Source organism: Coffea arabica, chromosome 11c, assembly GCF_036785885.1.
Source record: "Coffea arabica cultivar ET-39 chromosome 11c, Coffea Arabica ET-39 HiFi, whole genome shotgun sequence".
NCBI lineage: Eukaryota > Viridiplantae > Streptophyta > Magnoliopsida > Gentianales > Rubiaceae > Coffea > Coffea arabica.
This window is the reverse complement of record NC_092330.1, coordinates 43,164,239-43,191,692: the sequence shown is the minus strand read 5'-3', so window position 1 is coordinate 43,191,692 and position 27,454 is coordinate 43,164,239. Positions and strand designations below refer to the sequence as shown.

At 37.6% G+C, this 27,454-nt stretch overlaps 5 protein-coding genes across 6 annotated transcripts; 3 read left to right on the top strand and 2 right to left on the bottom strand.

The window, feature by feature from the left end:
• Window positions 1-96: 96 nt before the first annotated feature.
• Window positions 97-1,615, bottom strand: LOC113716259 (xyloglucan O-acetyltransferase 1-like). The gene is made up of 2 exons (XM_027240551.1): window positions 1,336-1,615; window positions 97-1,202 (listed from the first exon to the last, which is right to left on the bottom strand). Exons 1-2 carry the CDS (start codon window positions 1,613-1,615, stop codon window positions 97-99), a joined length of 1,386 nt encoding a protein of 461 aa, XP_027096352.1.
• Window positions 1,616-3,182: 1,567 nt separating this feature from the next.
• Window positions 3,183-6,324, top strand: LOC113716868 (uncharacterized). The gene is made up of 5 exons (XM_072071077.1): window positions 3,183-3,414; window positions 3,565-3,729; window positions 3,827-3,907; window positions 5,505-5,628; window positions 5,727-6,324. Exons 1-5 carry the CDS (start codon window positions 3,287-3,289, stop codon window positions 5,772-5,774), a joined length of 546 nt encoding a protein of 181 aa, XP_071927178.1. The 5' UTR covers window positions 3,183-3,286; the 3' UTR covers window positions 5,775-6,324.
• Window positions 6,325-8,628: 2,304 nt separating this feature from the next.
• On the top strand, window positions 8,629-13,036 carry LOC113716867 (nucleobase-ascorbate transporter 7). Its single transcript, XM_027241398.2, has 14 exons — window positions 8,629-9,146; window positions 9,716-9,813; window positions 9,910-10,086; window positions 10,170-10,270; window positions 10,474-10,549; window positions 10,717-10,776; window positions 10,886-11,070; window positions 11,336-11,432; window positions 11,593-11,679; window positions 11,959-12,017; window positions 12,134-12,225; window positions 12,314-12,391; window positions 12,495-12,655; window positions 12,740-13,036. Exons 1-14 carry the CDS (start codon window positions 9,029-9,031, stop codon window positions 12,956-12,958), a joined length of 1,608 nt encoding a protein of 535 aa, XP_027097199.1. The 5' UTR covers window positions 8,629-9,028; the 3' UTR covers window positions 12,959-13,036.
• A 9,112-nt stretch (window positions 13,037-22,148) lies between these two features.
• Window positions 22,149-23,969, top strand: LOC113717201 (uncharacterized). Its single transcript, XM_027241901.2, has 3 exons — window positions 22,149-22,858; window positions 23,134-23,285; window positions 23,665-23,969. Exons 1-3 carry the CDS (start codon window positions 22,594-22,596, stop codon window positions 23,767-23,769), a joined length of 522 nt encoding a protein of 173 aa, XP_027097702.1. The 5' UTR covers window positions 22,149-22,593; the 3' UTR covers window positions 23,770-23,969.
• On the bottom strand, window positions 23,905-27,444 carry LOC113717202 (protein PLASTID REDOX INSENSITIVE 2, chloroplastic). 2 transcript variants are annotated; one of them, XM_072070599.1, is made up of 3 exons: window positions 26,985-27,340; window positions 26,705-26,803; window positions 23,905-24,238 (listed from the first exon to the last, which is right to left on the bottom strand). In XM_072070599.1, exons 1-3 carry the CDS (start codon window positions 27,201-27,203, stop codon window positions 24,044-24,046), a joined length of 513 nt encoding a protein of 170 aa, XP_071926700.1. In that variant the 5' UTR covers window positions 27,204-27,340; the 3' UTR covers window positions 23,905-24,043. The 2 variants fall into 2 exon arrangements, 1 of the variants encoding a protein (XP_071926700.1); XR_011823003.1 differs by lacking the exon at window positions 23,905-24,238 and adding an exon at window positions 25,651-26,206 and having other exon boundaries at window positions 26,705-27,444.
• Between the last annotated feature and the right edge of the window lie 10 nt (window positions 27,445-27,454).

Genomic DNA, 27,454 nt, shown 5'->3' with positions numbered 1-27,454 from the left:
CTCGCAAATGGAAGAGGACAGCACTGAAAAAACCATTCTGATAGTGAACGCACTGCACATTCGTTTTCAAGAACAGTATGATCTTACCATTATCTACTAAACTTCAGTTTCCCGTCTTTTCATGATTTCTAACAAAATCTCATTCCATGTATCGATAGGCCCTGGTAAACACCAATGCACACAGTCATTCTGTACACGATCTTTAATTCCATTGGCAAATGGAAAAGGATACAAATACGGCCCTGGATGGCCATCTGCTCTAAGGAAAGATAATGCAGACACATCTACATACTCAAATCTCAAGCTACCAAACCTCTTAGATTTTTCTCTTGCTGCCTTAACTTCTTTAATCCCTATATTTCTCATTTCTGCGTCCATCCCTTCTAGCTTCTTTTCACCTGCATTGTAAGGCTTTGTTTTGGGGCACGCCCCAAATTTATCCCATTCCCCTTCGAAGTGAGCAGGTGAAAATGTAGTTACAAAAACATCAGTTGCATTGCAACTAGATGATCTCTTCCTGTCAATTATTGAATTAACGGCTGTTTGATATGCCTTGCCATAAACATCATAGAATCCAATTTCAGTGCAATTTTGATCAGAGCGGTAGTGGCAACCTAGTAGGGTACCATTATAATAGTATACTGCCCGGTGTAAAAACCAATGCCCCACAGATAAAACTATCATGTCCAGATGATCAATTTCCCCTGCCCATTTCTCATCAACTAAATCCAGGTACAGTTTATTGTAATTTCGCGTGATATCAATCTCATCGGATTTCTCGATGCCTTTTACAAGAAATGGTGACCAAAAAATGGACACGGTAACATTATGAGAAGGGAAATGCCATTTGCGAAATTTGTTATCCTCACCATAACTACGAACAAGCTTAGGAGAAGAAACAGTGGCGATCATGCAGAGCAGAGATTCCAATTGGTTTCTGGCAACAGAATCACCCACAAAAGCCAAATGCTTATTGCTAAGGTATTGGAGAAATGTCCGAGGCTCAAACCTTGGCAATTTGCATTGTCTTGGCTTCCATCTCCAGTAGAGATAATCTTTGTCAGGCCTCCCATGGCTCATGCAATTCTGGCCATCTTTAATTGTACCACAAGTTGCACCATTGTACAGAGGTCCCAACTTGTCACGTTTCCATTCCCCATTCGAGTAGTCACACGCAGTTGGAGCATTAGAACTATTAACATCTGCAAGAAATCAAGACAGAAGCTTTTGTTCTCATACATACGTAAAAATTGGTGACTAACGCAAGCCTGAAAATACAGGAAAATGACAAACACATGTTGCCTTTTGATTATTGTGCATCCTAGACCAATGTACCTTGCGAATGAGAAGGGGAAGTGGAGTCATTGTTGATAACGTGATTTTTCGTATGAAGCTGACTAGTTGGAAATGAACGTCGTGAAGGAGGAGAAGCAGAGTCATTGTTGATAGCATTATCATTATTTGAATGAAGCTTACTAGATGGAGAGCGTAAGAAGGGTATTGGATGAAAACACAGATGAATGAGGAGTAGGGGGAGGAGGATGGAGAAGGTCCAAGGCAATAATTTTGTTAATAACGAGTTAGATTGATGTTTCAGTGGCTTTTTAGAGCCCATCTCTGGCTTCAAGTTAATTAATATGCTTGTTTTCTTTTTTTCTTGTGTGCTTTGCTTATGTTTCCATGCTTTTGGCTTTTGGAACTAGTGGCCGAGAATCCCACTATTTTTGGTTGAGAGAGAGATAAGAGGGATGGAGGAAGAAGATTAAAAGAAGAGAAGCTTGTGGGGAAGATTCAGTCAAAGCCAAGCAGAAAATCCCATGTTATTTGGACAGTACAGCTTAGCCTGGCCAGTTTTTGTCATCTTCACGTAGTAACTGATTGATATCTAATTGATTAATCTCATTTTTGTATCTTTTGGATACCCCAAAAAAAAATATAAAGAAAATATTATTAACTCTCTGTACCATACGAACTCTCAGAGCTCGGATTCAGCAAGTGCGAGGATCCCCTGGTGGGAGCCGCCATTACAAACAACCCTTTTGCGAAACGATTTTTTAAATCCATTATAATGTGGGGATTTGCTCAAGAGAGATTTTGCTGATTACACGGTGACAATGAGTAACATAAATTCCTTAACTGACGCTCAAGAGAGATCAGAAGGAATGGTCAGAGAGTAAATTTAGGAGGATGATTGATTATTAAAAGAATAATTGTTTACATTTGTACTTTTTAAAATTTGTTTAGTTGCTGTTCTACTCTGTTAGAATACAAATTTGTACATAATAGACTGCTTTTTTTTTTTTTTTGGTCTTTCGAAGCCCAAAGAGCTTGCGTCAATTTTTACAAACCTAAACCCCGAGGGAACCCCAATATAATGGAATAAGTTGCATCATGCGTGAGTATTGTAAGCGTTACATGTGCTTGCAAGCAGTTCTGAGAAATTGCTTCATTTTGTTAGGCATGCAATGCAATACGTTCTGTTGTCTAGAATTTGTGAGCTCAGCTCTTCTTGCAAATCTTAACATCAAGATTGTATCCTCCAGTCTCATACATATTATTTGCCCAAACATAAAATATATTATAAAAATTTGATATATACGAGGTGAACAGATAATTTAAGAAACAGAAAACATAAAAATTCTTCTGTGAAAAACTATAATCCAAACAATGTAATGTCGAAATCCCTATAAATGAACTAGTTGTTCACCAATTACCAAAGATGAGCGTTCATTTATGAACGACAACCTAACATTATTGTTACATGCAATGGTGTATCTTTCCAAACGGATCAACTCAACCTCTTCTGGTAATTATCTTTTTTTTTTTTTTGTGAAAAATGTTAATTGCACTCTCTCTTTTGTTAACCGCATTTTCACTATTACATTTTTATTATATGGTTTTTTATTTATTAAGCTATATAACAAAACAAATAGTGAGTGCGATTAAGAAAATGTGAGGTGCAATTAACATTTCTTCTTCTTTCTTTTTTTTTTTTAAAAAAAAAAAAAAAGAAGAAGACTAGATTTTCAATTGGAATTATGCAATACTAGCCACCACCTATCCCTTCAGACTCTTTTAAGGCTGGACTTTGAATTGGGCCTTTAGAATTTTGGGCTGCCCAATACGTCTCGGATCTGAAAATTTTTTTTTGCAGCCGGTGTTGAAATTACCGAAAACGGTATGAAAAAAAGAAAAGAAAAGAAAAGAAAGGAAAAGAAACTGGTGCTCCATTACAAAACCTCAAATCAGGTGAAATACAAGCCGAAAAGACGAGAAGCCTAAATCCATGGAAGCTCATAACAGTAGTGAAGATTTCGCAGTAGGATGCATACTCTCCATCAAGACCAATCTTGGAGAAGAATTTCAAGGCCAAGTTTTGACCTTTGACCGCTCATCCAACATACTTGTCCTTCATATCCTTCTCCTCCTGTTTTTCTAGATTTTCCCTTAAAGGGTTCCATTTTTTCTTTTCAGTATTTTCGCATGCATTTTCAGTATTTATTATGAATTGGTATTTTTTCTTGTGGGTTTTGAAATTCTTTAACTTTGGATTTGAAGAATACAAGAAGGATTAAATTCAGGGTCAAGGCCAAAGAGGAATATTAGGCTATTGAAAGCCAATTACATAAAGGAGTTTACTTTTTTGGGTCAAGGTGAAGACCCTCTTGATCTCAAGAAATGTTTTATTGATCTTAATAATCTTCAAGCCAGAGAAGACTCTGCTATTAGGTATTTCGATTTTTTTAAAAAAAAATTTCTGACCAAGTTGTGGATTTGGACTATTTTTGTGATTATTGTGGTTGATTTTATAAGTAGCATTTTTCAGGCAAGCTGAGTTGGAGGCTGAAAGATTTGGGATTGGTGTTACAGCTGAAGCTCAGAGCATTTTTGATGCTCTGTCCAAAACGTAAGTTTTTATGTTTGTCATTTCTTTATTGCTGTTTCTTGATCTTCTATTAGCGGTTTGATTTTCTCAATATGATTTTTTAGTATATTTTATGTAGTTTTTTCTTTCCTCTTGTACTAGTTGAAAATATTGGTTCTTTGCAGTCTTGACTTGTTATTTCTATTTTGTGATAAATAAGTTCTGGTATTGCTAGTGTTGTTATGACATCCAATTGTTGGCAAAAAGCAGATTTTTGCATGAACTAAATGGCATGTTATTTCAAGAATTAACTGTGGTTATACAACTCCAACGGTCTATCGTCAAAAAGAAATCTGTACTAATCAAAATAATTGTTTCTAATGAAAGATCATAGATGTTGAGTAGATAGTATGGCTTCCATTTAAAGGTACTATCAGGTTTGAGATTTATAATTTCATAAAGTTCGCTGGAATAGCTCAGCCTTGAGCATCAGATGCATAAAACAACTCCATTTCGGAAGTAGTGTTAGATGCAGAATTGGGGAGTAAAACTGCTGAACAATCTTATTCCTGTGCGGAATCTCCTTTTAATTCTTCAAATGCCATTGTGCACTATATGAATGTTGTACGCAAAACAAATCCATTCATGTTGTCTAAATTCATGAGAAGACTAACATATTTCTTCTTGCTAAGGGAGAAGTCAGAAGATGGTTAGGGCCTTTTTTAGCGAAGCTGAAAGAAAAGAGTCAAAAGTATATACTGATATAGTAGCTGTTACATGATTCTAGACAATGCAGCGTGTAAACTAAGTCAGGGTATATTCTTTTCTTACCCTGGTTATCCAGTGTTATTTTGGGTCAATTTACCAATTGAATCTCAATGGTGTACTCGTTCAATCTTCATCTGAAGTGATCGACAAAACTTCAATGTCAAGGAAACATGCCAATCCTTCTGAATGGCAGTCTTCTGCTTTCAAGCTTGGTATTTAGTTTTCATTTCTTCATATAGGAATCTGGTTAGAATCATCTGATTAACTGCACCTGAAATTGTTCAATGTCTATGGTCTTAATCAGAAATTTCTGAGGAGAACAGAAGAATAAGCCCCCTGAGCTTCTTGAAAATGCAGTTAACTGACTCATGGACATGAATGCAAGTAGTTGGCTTTGGCACTTTAGTGAAACTCCACAGCATTTCTGGCATCCTGAATCCATTAAGTGCATAGCATGTTGACATTTTTGGCAAAGCTAATAGAGGTGCTACACGGTGGTGATTCCCCCACCCCCCCCCTCCCAAAAAAAAAAAGAGTGCTTCTCCAAATCTCTCTCTCTCTCTCTCTCTCTCTCGCTCGCTCTCTCTCGTGCGCATGCATGCATACACACACATATCCTGATTAGACCATCACATTTGAATATTTAATACATTCAGCTGCCTTATGATATGCAGAAAAGAACTATCTGGATGACCATTTGTGTGTTATCGTTTAAGAAGAGTTGATTTAGTGATTGTTATGGTGTTATTTACTGTTAGTGGCTACTTTTCATTTAGTATTTGTTCTACCTTTAAATTTATCTTATGCATAACCCCAAATAAAGATGAGACAAAGGATTATGATTCATATGCTAATTTCATCATGTATTCAGGCTTCCAGTGCGCTGGGACAAGACTACTATAGTTGTGATGAATGAAGTGCGCGTTAGTAGCCCATATCTTCCTGAGTCCGTCGTTGGAGGAACTCCAGCTGCCAATGAGCGAGTGCGGAAAGTGGTGAGACTGTCAACTCTAAAAGTTGAACTGTGTTAAGTGAAATGCATAGTGTCATCTCACCTGATTACTGACTTTTTGATCTTCTGTGTTTTTGCTAGCTTGAGTTTGAGAGGAAGAGATTACAAACTCGCTCTGCTGGTCAATGACTATGTTACTCTGTCGTGCATTGAGGGTGAATTGGTGCCGTCATGTTCGGATAACTAAGGGAATGGCTCCTCAACTCTCTGAGGATCAAGTTCTTTTTGGATTGGTACCAAATTTTGATGGAGAAGTTTGTCTCGTGTAGTTGTAAGATGTCAGAAGTTTAGGCATTCAAGGAATTTTGTTTTCAATAAACCCTGAGCTTTGCTTTCTTTATCGCCACATTACTTCCCAATGCGTTTACTGCTGCATGCTGTTAATTTGATAGAGGGCATGGGTTATATGCATCCAGACAGAATTACGCCAAGATAAGCTCGTGGGCTGATGCCTATCATTAGATTACATTGTAAAATGCAGTTTCTCATTCTGTTCTGGGATGATCAATGTATAGCAGGAAAGCTAGACAGTGAACTTCCCAATGGCTGCCGTGGAGAAGGACAGAAATAACCGTCTTTAGGTTGATTATTGAAGTGGAAAACTGCTGTGCATACGCATGTATACGTAAATGTAGTCATATGTCCTCAATTTTGTGGTTATGTTGACCACTTGTGCCTATTTTGAAAGGTCTGGTTGGAAAGAGTTTGGCTTTAGGGTAGAGTAATTTTTTTCTCAAATTTTTTTAAAACATTTTTTACTTTTCACTTTTTCTTTTTTCCCACCTTTCGGGCGCAAAAGGGAAGAACGCAATGGTGTTGATTGACAGCTCTCTCTTTTTTTTTTTTTTTTTGGGTAGTAACAGTTTTATAATCGTCTGCTCATCGTCACGAAGATAAAAAATTTCATATATGTGAAGTCGGACTGAACTCTGGCACAACACAGAAGCATTTCCAAGAGCAACGCTCATTCATCAAGGTCAAAGTGACGCATGACTAGGATGGCATGGGGCATCAGAGCAGGGTTCATCACGTGGAGCTCCTTTATGATTTGCCGACCAAATATGGAAAGTTGTAGTTCTTGGCTGTATTCTTCAGCAAGAAAGAAAGAGAGAAAAAGTCGACTGTAAAACTTTCTTGATAATATTAATGATTTTTTTTAAGACAAAGAAATACTGGTTCGTCAGATCATTGCTTTCAATATATATATGGTTCTGATTGATCGGATTGTTGTTTTTTTTTTGTTTTCACTTCCTCCCCTGTGACAACCATCTCAAGTGGCTAAGTGGGCAGAGCACCGAATCCTGGAATTGTATTCCTCATTAATCTTATTGCATTATTTTGACAAATGATGGAGGTCTTGCTTTAATGATTCGACCAATATTCGTCGATAAGCTGCCTCTCTCTTCATAGTATGATGATGAGGAGACTGTGTCCTGTAGGAATCTATTTGTCAGGAGCATGCAGCAGAATATATGGTCTGCCTAAGTAATCACATCTATGAGACTTCGGCCGAAAATAAAGCAGTTTCTCATTATCTCTACCGTCTAACTATGAGTTATATATATTCATAAGGCACAACGAGAATTACAACATTCATGGCGCTAGGACAAAGGGTCAACGGAAGTTGAAACAATCGACGCAATTTTCTTGAAACTTCATTATTGTTGTTTTCCACGAAATAGCTTCGAAAGTTACAAACATGTTATTTTCATTAAAATGGGCTATCCAAAGATTATTAACGTCAAACTCTTATTTTTTTTTTCTCCTTTACTTTTCTGTGACAAGTCATAAACAATAAACTCTCATCTTTATCTGGTAAAAGGAAGAGATTGGCAGTGGAAAACACGGAAAGAATAATCCGAGTAAGTTTTTCCTATGTAAAAGTAGGAAAAGCTGCCTGTTGAACTGATGCCAGCTTGACGAGCAAAACCTTTTGTAGCTACTGCAAGTCTTGGTCCAAGAACATGCTATAAAAAGTATATGTTGTACTATATGGAGATTGTACTATCATATTATGTTCTAGTTTTTCTCTTTTCTATTTTTGTAGCATAGTTATTTGTAGCATAGTTATGTTGCATGACATACATTGCAGAATCCTCACAACCAAAACCACTTCAAAATTAGCGAAAAAAAAAAAGTTGCTGTTTAACTTCAACCAGCCAACAGCATGATTCTAAAACTTAGATGCAATTTGTGTTCAGTAATTGAAAAATGAAGTAATCAAATCACAATATTGGAATTAGTGTATAAGATTGTATTGGCTTGTACTCTACAATAGACATGTCAATGCATGCAAGGCACAGCCCAGAGTACAAAATGTCATGCATGCAAATGGCTAGTAACAAAAACTAAACAGCAAAAAGAAATAAAACAACAAAGCAGACAGATTTGGTGTTTGTATGCACATTTTGACATCTCTCCATTCTGCAGAAGAAAAAGACTAATCAAACCTTGAAACTCTGCCCCTTTTTATTTCTTCATTTGACTGAAGACAAGATTTGCAAACAAACATGAAAAGTGAAAACCAAGAAAATGGACTAAGTGCATATGATTAAGAAAATGGCTGGCAAAATTCACACTCTTAAATGCAATTTGCTGACCAAGATTTCAGATGCGCACACACACACATTCAAGCATGCATGCATGCATACATTGTTGCTAGCTAGCTAGCTACTGGGGTAGAAGTACTAATGAGGATTGGTAATAAAGTTGAGAAGGCTGAATTGGATGCTTTTATAACTTTATCTTTTCCGTGTGAAAAGAAAAAGGAAGGAAGAAACGCCTTAAGACTGACTTTAAGTTCCAACTTTCAAATCCCTGTAACGGATTTAAAATTTGAGAGTAGTAAGAGAAAGATAGATTCTTCTTTTTTTTTTTTTTTTTGGGAAGTGTTGAAGAGAAGCATTTTGGTTCATTCTTACTTGAGGGATTTCTTTGCTTCTTTTGCTTTCTTTTGTTCTTTTCTCCTTCTCTGTCTTCTTTTCTTTCTTTCACATTCGCTTTAGTGGAATGAGAGAAGTATGTTTCTTGGTTCCTACAACTAGAGCGTTTAAGCCCTTTGTTTGTTGTATTGTGGCCCATTACCCCATGGCCATTGATCACTCTCATTTCTCATAATATAACTGCTTATTCCAAAAAAAAAGAAAGAAGTCTTTTTGTTTTTTCCCCCCTCTTGCTTTAGTGGACTTTTAGCTTGTAAGAGTAGTCTTTTGGGGATTGGAGTTCTGGTTTTGGGGTATAATAATAGCTTGGGATTTGGTCAGACTTTCTAGAGGATTTGGGATTTGGGATTTTGTGGAGATTTGTTACTTGTTAGTGTATTGGGAAGTAAAATCCTTTACTTATATTGTTGTAAAGAGAAACGATCAAGAAGCAGCAGAGTAATGGCAGGAGGTGGAGGAGCTGCTGCGCCCCCACCAAAGCAAGATGAGCTGCAGCCTCATCCAGTGAAAGATCAATTGCCAAATGTATCTTACTGCATTACTAGCCCTCCACCCTGGCGTGAGTCTCCCTAATCTTCTCTTGGGGACTTCTTCTAGGAGTGCTTGCTTATGTTTTTGTATAGCACTTTTTTCCAGAATCTGTTTGATGGGATGTATGAGTTTTTCTCCGGCACCTTTCGAAAACTCTTTCTTGGAGCATTTGCATGCAGATATGTCTCCTCGGAATTTTTGTCCGTGGTGATTACTGCGGAAAATTATCTCTTTGCACCTTAGTTTCTTTTCTCTAGCCCGTTTCTCCTCCGTTTGGGTTCAATTTTTGTGAAATGTGTTTTCAAGGACTAATGATTGTTTGGCATTTAGTCCATCTGCTTGGAATGTGATTCTTTGGCTTTTTCGCTCATTCTCTGGGTCGGCATTACGCTACTCCTTGAACTTTCTGTAAATTTCGCATTCCTTGCCTTCTTCTTTTAATTATTTTCTGTGCTTGCTCTCTTCTGTTCATCTTCTTCTAATTCTTTATTTTTTATTTCTGTGCGTGTATGTCGGGTAGACTTATAGGCTGTTAACCTGCATTTTTGGTGAAGATGATGTGATTGTAACTAATGTGCATGGATCTTTTGACTGCAGCTGAGGCCATTATACTTGGGTTCCAGCACTACCTTGTCATGCTTGGGACAACTGTTCTTATCCCCACCACTTTGGTTCCCCAAATGGGAGGAGGAAATGTAAATTCTCTGACATGGGCACAAATGCTTTCTTATACTTTCACTTCATGTTGCTTCTAAATCTAAAAAATGCGTATTTATAATTACCCTGGTCAGGAAGAGAAAGCAAAGATGATTCAGACGCTGCTGTTTGTTGCTGGGTTGAATACATTGACTCAGACTTTTTTCGGGACACGATTACCTGCTGTAATTGGGGGCTCTTATACATTTGTACCCACAACACTTTCAATCGTCTTGGCAGGGCGATATAGCAGTATTCCAGAGCCTCAGGAGGTGCGCTATTGAGACTCCTCATACTTTTGTCTTCTATTGATAGGTGTTCATTCGATCATTACCTTCTGTTGTTGCTTATGCAGAGATTTCAGAAAATCATGAGGGGAATTCAGGGAGCCATGATTGTAGCATCAACTCTCCAGATTATAATTGGTTTTAGTGGCCTTTGGCGCAACGTCACAAGGTAGGTTATATTTTACTATAGTAAAAATTCAGCAACAAGGATATGCAGAGCTTTTTCTTTTTTGTTTCCCTCTTTATATGTTTTTGCAGTAGTAAATTCTGGAACTGGATTTGATGTCTGGTGATAGGATGTTTATTGTGGATTGTTTTGTGACTCCTCTAAACGTCTGTCGGACTGACTTGCGCATGTGCTTACGATGCCAGGTTCATGAGCCCACTTTCCGCAATTCCATTGGTGGCTTTATCTGGATTTGGATTGTATGAATTTGGTTTTCCTCTAGTAAGCATCTAATTGTTCTTTCCTACCACCCAAAAAAAAAAAAAAAAATCTAATTGTTCTTTACTTCCAAGAAAATTTCAAGTCAATTTGCTTTTCCCTAATACTCCAGTTGTATGTGCTGTTAAGCTTTCCGGATGTGATCATTAACTGTTGTGCTATACGTGCAGCTTGCAAAATGTGTTGAAATTGGATTGCCACAACTTATCCTTCTGGTTATCTTTTCACAGGTGAGCATAAATGACAAGAAAAGCTTTTTCTTTGGACGTCTTGTACATATTAGTCTCCAGTGTTTGAATATATTCCAGCCTTTAACCCAAGTTTCTGATCGTTTTGCAGTACATGCCCCACCTGACGAAGGGAGGAAGACATGTCTTTGACCGGTTTGCTGTTCTCTTCTCGGTGGTGATTGTGTGGATTTATGCCCACCTTCTCACGGTGGGAGGAGCTTACAAGAACACTCCACAAAAGACTCAGTTAACCTGCAGAACAGATCGTGCAGGAATTGTTGGTGCTGCTCCTTGGTAAGGCTGAATGTAGATAATGTATATGAAGGTAGAGACCACTGAGGTTTACCTCTAATAGAAATCTTTAGAGCGCAGTATTTTTAGTAACTAATATTATTCAAACATAAACTGCCGCTTTCATTTGCAAGACATCAAGCGCACAAACGTGTAGTTACATATCATGAGCAACGAATGCTTTCTGTTAAGAGTTTTGCACAAACTGAAGGTGAATTGCCATTTTACTTCTCTATCTATCTTGAGAGCTTTCTGTAACTTACTGCAGGATTAGACTTCCATACCCATTTCAATGGGGACCTCCCACATTCGATGCTGGAGAAGCATTTGCAATGATGGCGGCTTCTTTTGTTGCTCTTGTTGAAGTGAGTTTAAACATTGCCATTACCATTAGCTCAGGACTAGCATTCTTTTTTTTTTTGTAGTTGATTGATTGCAATTTCCGATTGGCATAAAATTTTAAGCAACTTATACTGATGCTAAAATTTTATAAACTCGTGGTTGATGTCTGATTTTATATACCAGTCCACAGGTACTTTCATGGCTGTAGCGAGGTATGCTAGTGCAACTCCTGTTCCACCATCAGTCCTTAGCCGCGGTGTTGGCTGGCAGGTAATTCGAGTAGATGCTTTCTATCTCTTTTGCTAGTACATCTAGTTTCTTTCTCGGCCGAGTCTTTGAACCATGATCTCGAGTCTTCTCTAACTCTCCCTGTTGAGCCCTTCTCCGGCTGATAAAAGTGGTGGTTATCAGACAGAGTTGAAAACAAGGCTGAACAACTCAATTTTAGCTTAGTTCATGCGTAATAGGAGGTTTTCAAAAGCTAAAAAGCATTTTTGTCTGATTCTTACTGGTCTAATAATCTAGTGGTTGTGTCTGTATTCAATGAAGGGAATCGGAATATTGTTATCGGGAATGTTTGGAACAGGAAATGGGTCATCAGTTTCTGTGTAAGATTCTTATTAATCATTTAGCGAAGCTTTCATTCCATCACGTCCTGCAATTCATAGCCCGACTCCTAATCAGCGGAAAATGTTCCTCCTTTTTTTTTTTCCCTCTGAAACAGTGAAAATGCGGGTCTGCTGGCAGTGACACGCGTGGGGAGCCGAAGAGTAGTGCAAATATCTGCTGGTTTTATGATATTCTTTTCAATACTAGGTAGATTATCCAACAAACTTCTCTTCTTTCTTGGTTGAAGTGCAATTGCAAAATGCGCTGCATCTGATGCCTCGGCGGTTATTCACAGGGAAATTTGGAGCTATATTTGCTTCAATTCCAGCCCCCATTGTTGCAGCTCTATATTGCCTCTTCTTTGCCTATGTTGGTAAGTTCGTCTGCAAACCTACCTGTATAATCTCAAAGCCACCATATATTTTCAAGTTGTGCTTAACTAATCTTTTTTTTGACATCGATGATGATGCGAACAGGCTCAGCAGGACTCAGTTATCTGCAGTTCTGCAACTTGAACAGCTTCAGAACAAAATTCATATTGGGGTTCTCAGTCTTTATGGGCTTATCCGTGCCGCAATACTTCAACGAGTACACAGCCGTGAATGGCATGGGTCCTGTTCATACGAGGGCGAGATGGGTAAGTACCATACATCAAATTTCTGCATTTCATTTTGGTAGAATATTGGCATCAAAAACTCGTTCGATTCCTTGTGGTGGTCAGTTCAACGACATGATTAACGTGCCTTTCTCGTCTGAGGCATTCGTGGCTGGGCTGTTGGCGTTGCTGCTGGACGTCACGCTGCATAAGAAAGGTAGTGCAACAAGCAGGGACAGGGGGTTGCCATGGTGGGATAGATTCCGCTCATACAAATCTGACACCAGGAGCGAAGAGTTCTACTCTCTACCTTGCAACCTCAACAAGTTCTTCCCCTCAGTGTAATCATTCTAGAGAGATTGTAATCATTCTAAAGAGAAATCTCTCGCCCAGTTATGAGTTATGATGGCCCTTTTTTTTTAACATCTCGCTTTTGTTTTTTTTTATCCTGCAATCACATCAGTATGAATCATACATAATAGGCCTAGACATTCTTCTCCTATATGCGTACATTTTAACAACTCCAAAGTTGTGGTAGCGAAGCGACGGATTCTGCATTTATGTGACGTAACTTTGTTAATTTTGGTTGTGAATTGTGAGTCGTGACTTGGGAGTTGTCTTTTTATTAAATTAACCATTTCTTTCTTTCTTTCTCTTTTGCCTAATGGTGGAATTTGTATACAAGATAAGATTTTCTTTTTTTTTTTTCTTAAAAAAAAAAAAAGAGAGAAAGAGAGGAACTCTCTCAATCTGGGCCAGATCAAAGAGTGCCCATTAATGGGCTCAAAATTCCACTGTCCTCAAGCCCACTAGGCTAGATCCATAATTAAAGTTTCTGACCACAAATTTCGCTTTCGCCTTTCTATGGTTCCTGCTTCCTACACATATATTCACAATTATTCCCTCCGTCCCATTTTGATAGTCTTGTTTTCCTTTTTTGTCTGTTTCAAATTGCAGTTCACTTTTCAATTGAAAAATGTAGTTGTATTTTAATTTTCTTAAAATACCCTTATTCAATGTAAGCCTACCCTATTTAATGAGAATTTATTCTTTTTTTACCATTAATTCAAGTTCTCGTAAAGTTGTATTCTAATTAATGTGAGGGTATTTTAGGAAAATGGCTACCTAAATTGATTGTTCCAACAAAATTAACTGATTTTTTTAAAATTGTGTGGAAAAAAAAAATCAGAACTATCAAAATGGGACGGAGGGAGTACTTTGCCACCTCAAAATGTGGGGGGAGTAACGTATTAGTGCCCGGGAGAAATCATGCATGCACGCTGTGCTTTCGTAAAACTTACCTTACGTTTGGTATTCCAAAAGGTTTGGAACCATCTGGGCTCAACACCAAGTCCCAGCGACCGTATTCTGCATGGCAGCCCTTCAAAACCAAAGCCAATTACTATTCACTCCTTGAAAAAAAAAAAAAAGAGAAAGGAAAGAAAGCTAACAGTGGAACCTCGAAAGAAATGGTACTGTATCTCTCAAGGCAAGGCAACAAGCGTATGCATGCGAATACAGAGGTGATGTGGTCCGGTTAGTAAAGGCAATTCCAGACTAGAATGAAAAAAAAGGATTGAAAGGGGAATGACCTATCACCTACACGCTTCTGTTACTGCAAATTGGATTTGGAATTATTCCATTATAGTGTCTTCAAAATTTGAGGCACCCAAAGCTCTTGATGTGATATCATCCTAATCAAACACCTTGCGAGCTGGCTGGCCTAACTCACACTTGATCATGTGCCAATCTCCTATTCGTCCACATCATGAACATCTTCCATATTATTAATTAAAAAAAAAAAGTACCAATAATTCTTCCATTCACTCACTAAGATGAGATGATATGAGTTTCAATTTTGATCTTTTTTACGTACCTTGCATGCACACGAGTGATCGTAATCATGAAATGAAAAAGCGCACAACTTTGTTTCATCATTCATGCACTCTTTCTCCTTTTCCTTTGGCGTAAATTTACCAGACAACACCACTGTTCAAATGTCAAATGTGTAGGAGGATGACGTCTCTTAGTGCATTAAGCTCGACAAAGCTTTCCCAAAAGGTGTTCTTCCTCGCGCTTTTATTGGACTGATTTGTTGATGTTTTTTCGCTCTAAAACAAAATAGATTTTGCTCTTGATGTTACTGCGATTGTGGAAGAACGTTATTTCAACCCTTTTTTCTCCTGCTTTAGTGGACAACTATGCAAATCAACATGAAAAAGTGAGGAAATGTTGTCGCTCGTGGTCATTTCAGTGTGTTTAAAGGGCGGCACTTATAGCTGGCTTGACCGAGCATCCATCCATCACTACAATTACACAAAGATTAGAAAGTTTATCCATCTTTCAGCACTAAAATAAGAAGGCAAAAACATACTAATCAGTTTTAGATGGTGGTACTAACTGACTAATTTGATCTCGCAGAACTTGACAAAGTGATGAAATGCGTTTTCCTCGGTTCTATTTGTTTTTTTCTCCAGTTAGTCAGTACAAGGCAGGAAAATGGTATGAAAAGAATTAGTCAAAAATGTCGTCCGCTTAGCCCTCTTGAAAGTTGAAAGCAGCCTGCAGTTTTGAAATTTTATTCGACACTCACTCTGAACTAATACTATTACTTTTTTATAACCTTCCCGCTACTAGAATCCCCGGCTGAAATGTGCTTCTGCTTGCCCAAAATCGAAAGGGAAGGGATAATAAGCACACCTGGTCTCGATTAATAGAATATTATACTACTTCGCCGAATGAAAATCATTACCGTTTAATGCTGTCCATTAGCTAGAGGTGGCAATTTGTCCCAAGTCCCAATGGGTTACTCATACCCATGAGAACTTTGGGCGGGATGGGTACTGAAATTTGATATTGGGTTTAAAATGGGACAAATCCCAATTGTACCCACTAATAGATGGGAAACACTTGGGTACCCATTGGGCTCAAATAGCAAGGGCTCCGTTTGGATCAGCTGTTTTTGAAATATTTTATTGTAGCAGTGTATATGAAAAATTTTTACTATAAAATTTTTTTGAAATATTTGATATACTAATATGGATGGGATGTTTTTTGAGTTATTGTATATTACTGTAACATTATATTTCAAAAACTTATTTTTTGAAAAAATAGCCAATCCAAACGGAGTCTTAGATTCAAAAATTATCTTTAACAATTTTTATAGTCATACCAGCGAATATAATATAGTAGTCTTCCTAGTCATTATCCACAAGAATTTCAACATTTCAGTCAGTTTAGACCTGTCATTCTTGGACAATAATGAGAATAAATATTCAACACCCTAAGTACCTTGGCCATCTTGATATATGTTGGAATATGATTGTATATCTATCTTTTCCTTTATTTGTTAATCCAATTTTTGGTGGAAATCTTGAGTATAAAGCACTTGCATGTTTATTTAATAAAACTAAAAGAAATTTAATAAATCAAAAATATTAAAATTATATAAAAAATAAAAAGCAAATTAAAGAAAAAAAAATGTAGAAAATAGATTTGGGTATTGGACGGGATCAATCTAAACTCATTCCAAAGTGATCCCACCCAAGTTAGTCCCAAAACACATATGTGTAAGGTTTAGCCCAAACCCATATGACTCGATTCCATCTCAAATCCAAGTAAATCTCGTCCATCCCGTCCATTTTGCCACCACTACCGTTAGCGCATGGCTTTTTGCAGTTTTAGGCCTTGGAATTTGTCGGGGTATGAGCCCAAGTCAATGACTCAATTAATTAAAAATGAAAGATTCTTTCCCTAGCTGCTTGATTCTTTATCTGCATATATGTAGAGAGTATCCTTGATGACATGGGCATCATCGAATATTTTGAGTTTCTTCTTGAGCTAATCGCTCGCATGTCGACTAATCGATGCTAGTAATGGAAAGCGGCCGGCTTAATTCTCGCCTGACTTTTAAACCAATGGAACAAAAAATTATATATAAAGGTACGCTAAACAAAAAAGTATTTCATCCGTATACCCTTTATCTAGACAATGAAGAAAATTGTTGTATGTTCTGAAGATCAGGCACGTGTTTGTATGTATTAGCTATGCTGCTCTAAGAGCTTGGAACAAGATAAAGGGAAGCCTCCAAAAGAGTACAAGAAACAGAACAAAGCCGATTACGCAACTGGGGAGATTGTGGTTGATCAAATGACCATAATTGGAGAATATGCCTAAGGTTGGCACTTGTGCATTCTGCTTTAGCACCATATTTTGGCTGCGTTCCAAGAAATGTTTCCCAACTACCTCTAGATTAGTTGGCCACCACATGTCTTCTATCAAAATTACCACTTAATGTGGCTTCTCTTAGGTCCATGTAGATGCGTAATGCACCCGTATGATCTGCTGATAGTTCAATCTCCGTCGATTTCCTGTCAACAGAGTCACCCCTATAATAGATTAAAGTAAAAATAGAAGTAGGTGTAGATGATACAATTGATAAAAAAATCCCCCTAGAATAGGTTAGAGTAGAAGTAGGTATAGGTATAGATGATTACAATTTGAAAAAAATAAAAAAAAAAGGAAATCTTTCAGTGTGACCAAATGGCATTGAATGGCCTCACTTAACTAACCTTGAGCCAATAATTGAAAGAATTTAGTCTAGACCGGCGCATGGTACTTTTGACCAAAATCTTAGCAATGATGAGAATTTAATGAATAGATTTCTTTAGGAACATCGAACGCAAGCATAAAACCAACATCATTAGAGGCGACGAAAGTGCAGTTTTACAGAACGAGATGGTCCCAAAACCACCTCTACCAGCAGCCTTACTCTCCAGAGTAAGTATATACTCTTACATCTCTATAGGTTGTGGATTAAACCGTGAAAGCACTCATGGTTATGGGTGCTGCGTCGTGGACGCTTTCTTCTTGCTCGAGTTATATATTTATCATATTAAATTGAATATTTAGTCGGGTCTATGCTATGGTCTACCGACGACACGGTCACCCTACCGTGCAATTGTTCTCTTCTATGCATCACATGAAAAGCGAATCACATGGACCTCTTTGTCCTTCTCTATATGTGTGTGTGTGTGTGCGTGCCTTTTTTTTTCCCCCTTTTTCGTAATATTTAAGTGAACCCTTTGCCATTTTATATTAGCGAAGCCTTGAACAAATATTTCTATAAGAACAGCCTTGGACATAATACCAGCAATTCGGTTACTGTTATAACAGTATGAAACCAAATCTACGGATGACTCTGCTTACTAATTACATTACGTAGTACAAATTAAATAAAGTGAAGGTAAAAAAAAAAAAAAAAAAAAAAAATTCACTTGGGGAGATAGATTATCAAGTCTTGGAAGGAGCTCTTAAAAAAAAAATAAGGGATGCAAATATTTTATTAGCATGTGCTGATATTACCATAGACCTTTTCCTAGCCTTTCTTCTTCTTCTTCTTCTTTTTTTTTGTCACGACGATAGGATTTCTATAATCTAATCTAGCCTAATTTAGGAGGAGGGGGAGGGGGAAGGGACTCGATGTGATGTGAGTAGAAACTCCATCAAAGATGGCCACCGAAAACCGTCACATATTGTGACAAATTTTTTGTGGCTTCTTTCCCCTAACATCAAATGCACATACAGTGGTCTAGACTAGAGCGTAAAAGTCTTCACGGGAGAAGGGGATTGGAGAAAAAAAAAAAAAAAGAAGAAAGAAAAAGGAAGAGATGCTTCCTCAAATCTATTGCTCTTTCACCCATGACCGACCGATAATCTCACTCTTCTGGCCTCCACTCCAAAATAGCTCCAAGAAAAGCTCAAGTAACTGTACGGGATTAGCAATAGTACTGTATTCTTTTTTGAATAACCAATTATAGCACCTTTAACAGTTGCTCATCTTCTACGTTATATAAATTATAATAATTGGTCAACACTTGGTCAGGTCGAATTCCGGTTTGAAGGCAATAAACTGTGTTCATATATTCGATTCTTATTATTGCTGATTTGAGGATTGTTTTAATGAGTAGTCTATAAATACTCTTCTCGTAATCGATCGATCATCTACGATCTCGAAACATTTCTTGGCTCGCGGTGATGATGATGCTGAGCAGAGTCAAAATCATTCAAACTAAAAAAAAAAATAACGCTGTGATTGATTGGGAACGAGACACCACCTAGGAAGAAGTAGTCCACAATTTCGCGTTGATTAGTTGAGAAAAATATATTGTCGAACAACAAAGAGGTGTTTCACGTTAGCTCCAGTGTTCTTTGATGTAGCTACAAAATCCTGACTGTTGACTCAAAAAAATAGGTGTCCACATTATCATGACAGGACTGCATAGGAAAAAACATGCCAGTAGTTTGCCTTTCTTTTTTTTTTTTGGTGTCAAAATAGTAGTTTGCCTTTTTGAATCCTCATCCAAGGCATATCGACGGCAGATAACATGAGCTTCAATGTTTTTTGTTCTAATCTCCTTTCGTCCTGCCATCACTATCTTGAGCACGAGAATATTTTAATCCTTCAATCCTTAATTATTCTTGAAGTTAAATAAATCTAAATCAATACTTTTTGGATTGCTATAACAGGGGACGAATGTGGAGAAAGCAACTTTAAAGTCATGAATATACATCCTCCACAAACAAAAGGTCTTAACCCCACTGACAACAGCGCCCCGTTATCTTAAATGGTTGAGAGTTTGAATTCCCATGACTTCAATTTTACTCAATAAATGCTGTTCATATCAGTAGAAAATATAGGCAGTCATATGCAACAAGTCATGTCGCATATAGTATCTGTTTTATTAGTAGGAAATTTTATTTGTTTGCATTATAAACACATTTTTTAACTAGTTTCTTATCGAAAAAAATATTACAGCCGTACACGGTACATATATATATATCTGTAAGGTTACTACGGTTCGTTGATCACCTAAATTGATCGAGTACCATTTAATAATAGAAGGGATTCCCTGGCGAGATAACAGGTTAGGAGCCATTGGTTGTAGTCCCCTACTACAGTAGTAGTGGTCATGTTTGAACAAAAAAAATTGTCCATTCATCATTTATTGTTTACAAGCTGAAGATCCCCAACATCTCACGTGGCTTACATAATCTGACATTAAACCAACAGATGTTTACTCATCTCGATTTTAAACTAGGCTGGATTAATAATAAGTACTCGAGAAGATCTTCAAACTTTGCTTTCAGATTCATACAAGTGGTTTTATTTAATTAATTGAACCAGATTTACAGGAGAGTCAAAGATCTTTACTAAGATTGCGTTCTCTTTTTTTCCCCGCCTCCATTTACTAAATATTCTTTGTCTGTGCTCAAAGTTCAACAAGATACTCATCATTCTAAGATAAGAAGTGTGTAGTAAATGAATTTCTTGGCGCTGCTTCAGGGTCAAGTTCTTATCTCTTTGCTGTCTTGTGGATTCTCGTAACTACTTTTGAAGAATCAGATTTCTTTCAAAGCCAGGTTTTTAATCTCTCTATCCTAAAGGGTTGCCAAGTGAATAAAGTATAAATTTTTAAACAATCAAGAAGCTTTGAAGTTTGCCAAAATTTTATTTTAAAGTATAACTTTCTGATGCAGCAGCGGCTGCGGGGGGTGATGATTATCCATCCGCTATGTTGTATTCATCATGAAATGGGAGTTGTACGTAACTAAATATTCACCCTCCGGAGCTCCCATGGATGAAAGACTGAATATATGTAATGCAACCCACATGGCAAAGATGATATTAGAACGGTAACAATGACGCAAAATCCGTTCTTTTTTGCTGACAACAGTATGCGGACGATGGAGCTTCGACAATAACAGAAAGCTATCGTATTAAGATACAATTTTGTTGTTGACAATTTCATAGATACTACTACACTGTTATTCTTGGCCTGCAAATCAAGATTAGATCATGGCCGCTTTTTCTTCTCTTTTTTTTTTTAAATTAAAAAAAAAAAAAAAGCATAAGCAGAGGAGGTCTCGTATCTGGAACCTCTCACTCATATTCTCTCTCATTGGAATCATGGTCGGTTACAATATTTGAAGCCAGGATTCTAATGTTTAAATTTTCTGTTTAAACCAAGAAAAATGGTATTGAGCGATTTAGCATCGACAAAATAAGCCATTGAAAATTTAGAGTGAACTTCCATGTGAGAGATAATTCAACCTGTTTCATGTATTGTTTGAATTGAAATTTTTGTTATTTTTAATTAGAGGTTAATAAATGGGAAAACAGCAGGGGACAAAGGTAAAGAGTTAATGCAATGTTACACACCTACCACTGCCTTATTTATTAGGAGGTTATAGCAACAAGAACATTCTTTTTTATTTGCCCAGACAACTGTGTGAAAGTGACTCTTTTTTTTTTTTTTTTTTTTTTTCCCAAGGAGAAGTCATTCTAATGCTCTCTTCTTAACACAACAACAACCACGAACTAAGGACCAAGGAGAAGTCAAACAAGGGGGTGTCCGAGAACCCAAATAATTAATTACTATCTTTCCAGCCTTCTTCCAAAGTCGTGTTTGGGAATTCGGAAATTTATTAATCTTTTTTTGATTGAAGAAGAAAATTAAATCTACCAGACGAGACAGGAAGTAATTGATTGGCATTCAGAAACAAAGAACGTTAACTTTCTTTAGATCAGAAGTGAGAACTTTTAATTTAAATGTTTATGTAATATTCATGAGAGAAAAAAAAAATTTCTCTTTCATTTTTCAAGTTCCAACTAACGGACTCAGAAGGATAAAAAAAAATGAACAAAGAGAGTAGAAGGAAAATGCAAGTCAATAGAAATCATAAATCCAAATTTTTACGTATAGACAAGGCATCAAAACAACTAAAGTATCCAGAAATCCAAGGTTGTGTTTGGATTGCATTTTTCATGATTTTTCATGAAAAAATTACTGTAGCGATTTGATGTATGTGAGGGAAAAAGGTAATAGGGAAATGTGATTACGGAAAACGACGTAATTTTCTGACGAAAAATCGCAATCCAAGCAAGGCCCAAAGTTTTAAGTATAAAGAAGACTTCAAGAAAACTAAATTCAGACAAACCCAATCCCATAATATCACACTCTGCTGAATTTATTGAGCTTCGCCAATCACATTAATTGAAACAGAATAAGTCATAGTATAACATATAGTTCAAGGCTACAATAATGAGCACAGCCAAACAATTACTACTGTATGATAGCTAAGATAAACTCTGCTGGAATCTCAGCCGCACGCCTTGATTAGTAGTAGTACAGTTAAGCACAGGGCTAGAGGCACAATGAGTTGACCTGAGGATTCTTTATGACGAATTTGAATTTGAAGGGTAAAAGAATTCGAAAAAAAAAAAATGAATTTATCGGCAGAAATCCAAATCTTGACCCCGTCGACACCGCCGAGCATGCATGTCCAAGATCATGACCTTTGACGCCGAACCACGTGGCAACCTCAGCAGCATATGAGGAACGTTGCCGGCCCCATGACTCAGGGACATAATCAAATTAGCATGCATTTTACTCCAAAAAAAAAAAATATATATATATATATATATATATATATATATATACTGCCTTAACTAATCATATATGCCCATCATAACACCCATTATTACTACCATTATAGGTTCCAGAATAATAGCATTTGAGTTTCAGTCTATAATAATCCCAGTCTTTTAATTTTATTTAAATTTTTGAATTTTTAAATAAAGAAAAAGAAAAACAATTTGTAGGAGTACCAGTAGCAACTAGCATGGATGGCTGAGTTGGCTGGGAAGGGACGGCTTTGGTAATTGAGTGAGACCTATTTTACCATTGTCCTGTGCTGTGGGGAGTACGAAGGAGGTGGACTGCTGGAGTGGCCCTGCTTTGGTGGGTACTGCTTAGAAAGAGACTCTTTGCTTATTTGGTTCCATCTCCTTCCTTCCTTCCTTCTTCCTCCCTTATCTAGCTACCAATCTTTCGTGTTCTTCTTGTTCTACTCTAGACTTCTTGTTTCTTGATTAAATTTCTAGAGAGACAAGGATAGATAAAAGTGCATACACATAGATGGGAAATTGTCAGGCCGTGGATGCTGCAGCACTGGTAATACAACATCCAAGTGGAAGGATAGACAGGATGTATTGGCCTGTGACTGCTAGTGAAGTCATGAAGATGAATCCTGGTCATTATGTTTCTCTCATAATTCCGCTGCCTATGACTGGTGGTGGGGAGAATTCAGACGATAAAACGGTTCGGTTCACTCGGGTAAAGCTTCTGAGGCCTAGCGAAACTCTAGTTCTTGGCAGAGCTTACAGACTGGTCACAACTCAAGGTATCGTTCATGTTTTACTCTGCTACCAACTCTTCTTGTCCCCTTATTATTATTTTTTTTTTTGGGGGGGAATGGTATGTCATAAGGGCGATAAAGATTGAGCCCGTGTGATTTGACGTAGTAATCTTTACATCATAATGTTGATTTCAGTTTCCACAACTTTTTCTCGTTTCTTGGAAAAATATATACCCCAACCAAGTTGCTGTTATTCGAGGGAAGAGGTCATTAATGTGTGATTCCTGAATTGAAGTTCGAGTTGCTTCTTGGTGTTTCAGAGGTTATGAAAGTATTGAGAGCAAAGAAGCATGCAAAGATGAAGAAGAACCAGGCAGAATCCATTGTCAAGTTGGAAGCACAACCAGAAATGCAGGGTTCAAGCGGCGGGGCAGAAACAGGGAAGTCTGAACTGGACAACAACAACCGTCAGGTAAACTATTTCGGCCAATCAGCTGCAACTCGAACTTAGCAACTGCAATTTCGTTCTAATATATTATACATTTATGCAGAAGTTAGGACATCTTCCCAAATTTTTATACGCTTTCTTAGTCATAATAAAACTGGAACAGCTGGAGATTATAGTAGTGTTTTAAAAAAATGACCGGGCAGCTTTCATGGATATCTGATTCTCTGATTTGGCCTTTTCATGGATTTCTGTAAATTAAAGATATCAATTTCTGACAAACAAAAGCACATGATGAGCAAAAGTCCAACCCAGGATTAAGCTAGAAGGGTCAATACGAGCATCTCATGATGATTAACCTGTCCTACCCAGTATTGTTGATCTCATTGACGATTAACCGTTTCAGGTGACAAGACATGAAAAGCAATGGCAGCGGGCAGGATCAACAAACATTGGCAGGTCTAAATCATGGCGGCCCTCTTTGCAGAGCATTTCCGAGGCTGCAAGCTGAGGTGTCTTCTGTTCATAGCGACGGAATACAGTTCAAGCGGAATGAACTAAAGTGAATTCCAATATCCGTACACCGTTTCACTCTTTCAGCCGTAGATGCTCAGTAATCATATCCATGTATAATAGATAGGAGAGCAATGAGAACTGACACTGTTCGATGACAAATGCTATATCATAATGAACCTGCAAATTACTTCTCTACTTAGTTCTCTCGGTTGATCGAAAAGGAAACAACGGATGGAAATATTGGTAGTTGGTACACCACAAAAAGACTATCATTTCTCTGGTGTAGAGTTCCAAATTTCCCAGTCGCGGTCAAGAAAATTTTGAGCCCATAACAAGGATGTTCGTGCAGCTAAAGGCGCTCCGGGAAGTTTCTTCTCCTTCAGTGCCACCATCATATCAGTGAAAGGCTCCACCAACAATGTTCCAGGTCCTCCGTACTCCGAGTACAGAAATTCGCTAAATATCTGATGTGATAAAGAAACAGGTTTAAAAGGAGTCGCTTGGAAGTTGGAACCATTATTCTTAAGCCATTCAACACTTGGTAATCAAGGGCTTAGCTTTACTACTAGACAATTGCTGGCAGAAATTGTCAAATCCAACTGGAAAAAGGTTAGAACTGCGGTTTGTCTGGTTTTAAGATCAGATATTTCTTCTAAGATTCAATCAACGATATCTAGGTCAAAACAAGACAGATCCCCAAGGAAAAGATGTTTCAAGTTCATAATAGGGAGTAATTTAATGGTTCTGCAAGCAATTACTTCGCCAGAAAAGTTCATCAAAATTCTGCAAATCTCTTCAATTGCATTCATTTATTGAACAGTATGAACCCATGTCAAATTGCTCGAAATGGCGGTCACGCTTGGCCTCACTCATCTTTGGACCGTCGCATTTGGTTCTTCCATAAACCTTCGAATATCCCAGAGAAACAAAGAAACAACTGCGCCACCAACTTTTCTCTTGTTTTATCTTGAGAATTTTTTTTCTGAACGCGTTCCTATATCTCCTATTGATTGAATATTCTTCGAAGATAAGTCTGTGCAAGAAGAGGACAAGCAGCAGCTTCCAATATCGCAGAGCGCAAAGGATAAGAAGACAAACATGATGAAATATGGCTACTCTCCCGGGAAGGGGAAGGATGAAACCAAAAAGCAGCCCTTGCCTTTCCTCACACTACGCAATCCATTAAAATGATACAAAAAAAAAAAAAAAAAATGCACTCACAGGAACTGAAATCCAAAAATACTACTGAATTTCAGATTCCCCAGTTGTCTCTTTTCCCAGAAAAGTTAAAAGATTTATGCAGGTAGTGATTTGCACGTCTGTATGACAGCGCTAGTGCTACAAGGGAAAGCTTCCATCATATATTATTATGGCCCCAGCGAGACCCTACGGCACCACCTTTTGAAGCCGACCGTGATAGCGGTAGCATTCCCCTCGAAACATAGTAATAAGCAATGAAAGATCAGATACCATCTATGCGTAGAATAAAATGCCAAGTCAGTAGTACCACTCCATTCAAAAGCTGGGAGTTCTTGCAAGTTTTCTTCTTATCCATTGTGAAGCCAAAGCAATTCTCAATGCATTCCTTAATTGTTGTCATTCCTTGAGTAATTAAGTAAGAGAAGGCCTGATTGAAAGATTTCGTCATATGTCCCTTCCACCGTCGGTCGGTAACGGGTTTTGTAGACTGTGTTTCGTCATGGGTTTTGTGCAATTAATTAACCAGGTCAAGTATCATGATATGATGGAACGAATGAAAAACAGGGGACTGCTGCCTCCGTAGCTCCATTGATGTCGGCTGGCTCTTGTCTTATCATCGAAACTTAATGAGGTACAAGAAGTAATGACTACTAATTACAATGATTCAAGGCCACAATTTCTCAAAAATTTAGTATGTCCCGCTTGCGAGTGGGGAAAAAAAAAATCAAAGAGGAAAATACTCTCAGTTTAAGTACATGAAGAAGGAAGTAGCAGCTCAAAATTAATGTACTTCAGATCTACAGCTAAAAGAGTAATGAAAGAATAAATGGTAGCTATACCGATACATGATGCAGATTGCAGAGGTATCAAACCATCATCAGCCTTCAAATTTCATGAAGGTAAGGCTGCGTTTTCTGACAAGAAGATTGCGTCTATTGAGTTATGTCCTAATTAATTAACTCCAACTACTAAATCAGTTCCCTCTCTAGCACCCTTAGATTGAGAACGCTAACCAAACGTGAGAACCAAAAGACAAAAGCTTCACATTGGCATCAACACTGAAGTTGAGGGAAAAATGCTTTACGATAAAGAGTAGCAACTTATATCCATGAAGAAGGAAAGGCAAAACATGTTTTTCTATTTACATATCTTTGGTATGGTATATGTGCGTGCTAACAGCCTCTTGGGCTGTTGGTCATCTCCAAAACTTGGGTTTTCCGTCGATTAGCCCCCTATTAGAATAGATTATATTAATGCTATCGTTACGGGAAAAAAAAAGGAAGTATGGTATATGTTACTTACTATCAAAAGACATCAACGTGATAACGCAAGTTTTATTCAAGCTGTTGAGCCAAAAGTCTCGTGTTCGTTCAATTTGCCAGTATATCCTTTAAATGTCACATAGTTGGTCTGAGTGAAAAAGATAAAACTTCTCATTCAATTACTGCACAATCAATTCTACTCTCCAATTGATCCAATCAAATCTCTCCAGGACCGTATCATGATTGACGTTTATCTCATTTTATTTTCTTATTCTAGAAGGCAATTCCATGCTATATTTTTTTAACTACACAGCGGTCTTTGATCCTTATGTTATTTGATAGTATTTTTCATTGAATTGTGCAATGAAGTGTCAAATACTTTTCAAAAATTCAATCAACAGAAATTAAACTATCATAAAAAATAAAAAAAATAAAAACAAGAAAGGATCTTCTAGAAAAGCTACTTACATCTGTGCAGACATTTACCACAGCATCAAGCTCATCCCCATAAGTCTCCTTTTCTTTTGATAGCTTCTTCACCAGCTCCTCTCTGAACTTTTTCGTCTCCTAATTTCCCACAAACATGTCAAAATTTAGACCAAATATATGTTGAGTTAAAAGTTTCAATTTTTTAAGCACGCGTAAAGTAAAACTTTTGATTTAAGAAAAACAGAAGAGACATAGGAGTTGTCAAAATTTCATGTTTCAACCAGGAAAAACAAAACAAAAAATAAAAGATGGGACTTGCAGCTCTAGCAAATTCTGGGTTGGGGTCAGGGTAGATGTATTTCTGAGGTGGGTTTGCTCGCAAAGGCGTTGCTGAGATGGCATTTGCACAAAATAGAAGGGGATGAGTGCGTGGGATAGTGCAGAGGGTGCGCAGGATAAGGTTGCTCCGGACTGTGTGTTTGGCGGGAATTGGCTTGGGTGTGGCGGTTGGGGATAAAATGGTGGTTGTTTGAGCCATCGTTTCAGGTGGTGGAATTGGCGGGTGATTGCCGGGGCTGCGTAGGATAAGGAGGCTCGGAGAGGACTATGCCGTGAAACCTGAAGCCCTGTCCTTTTGGGTCTTGGAACAAACAAATCGGAAGTCCACCCAGAATGGGTCATTTGGTTTTGTTGGGCTTGCTAGAAAAATTGGGCTAACGTGTTGCTATTGCAATTCAAGGCAGACTTTTTAAAACCTCACAAGAAGGAAAAGGGGTCCAACATGTGTTC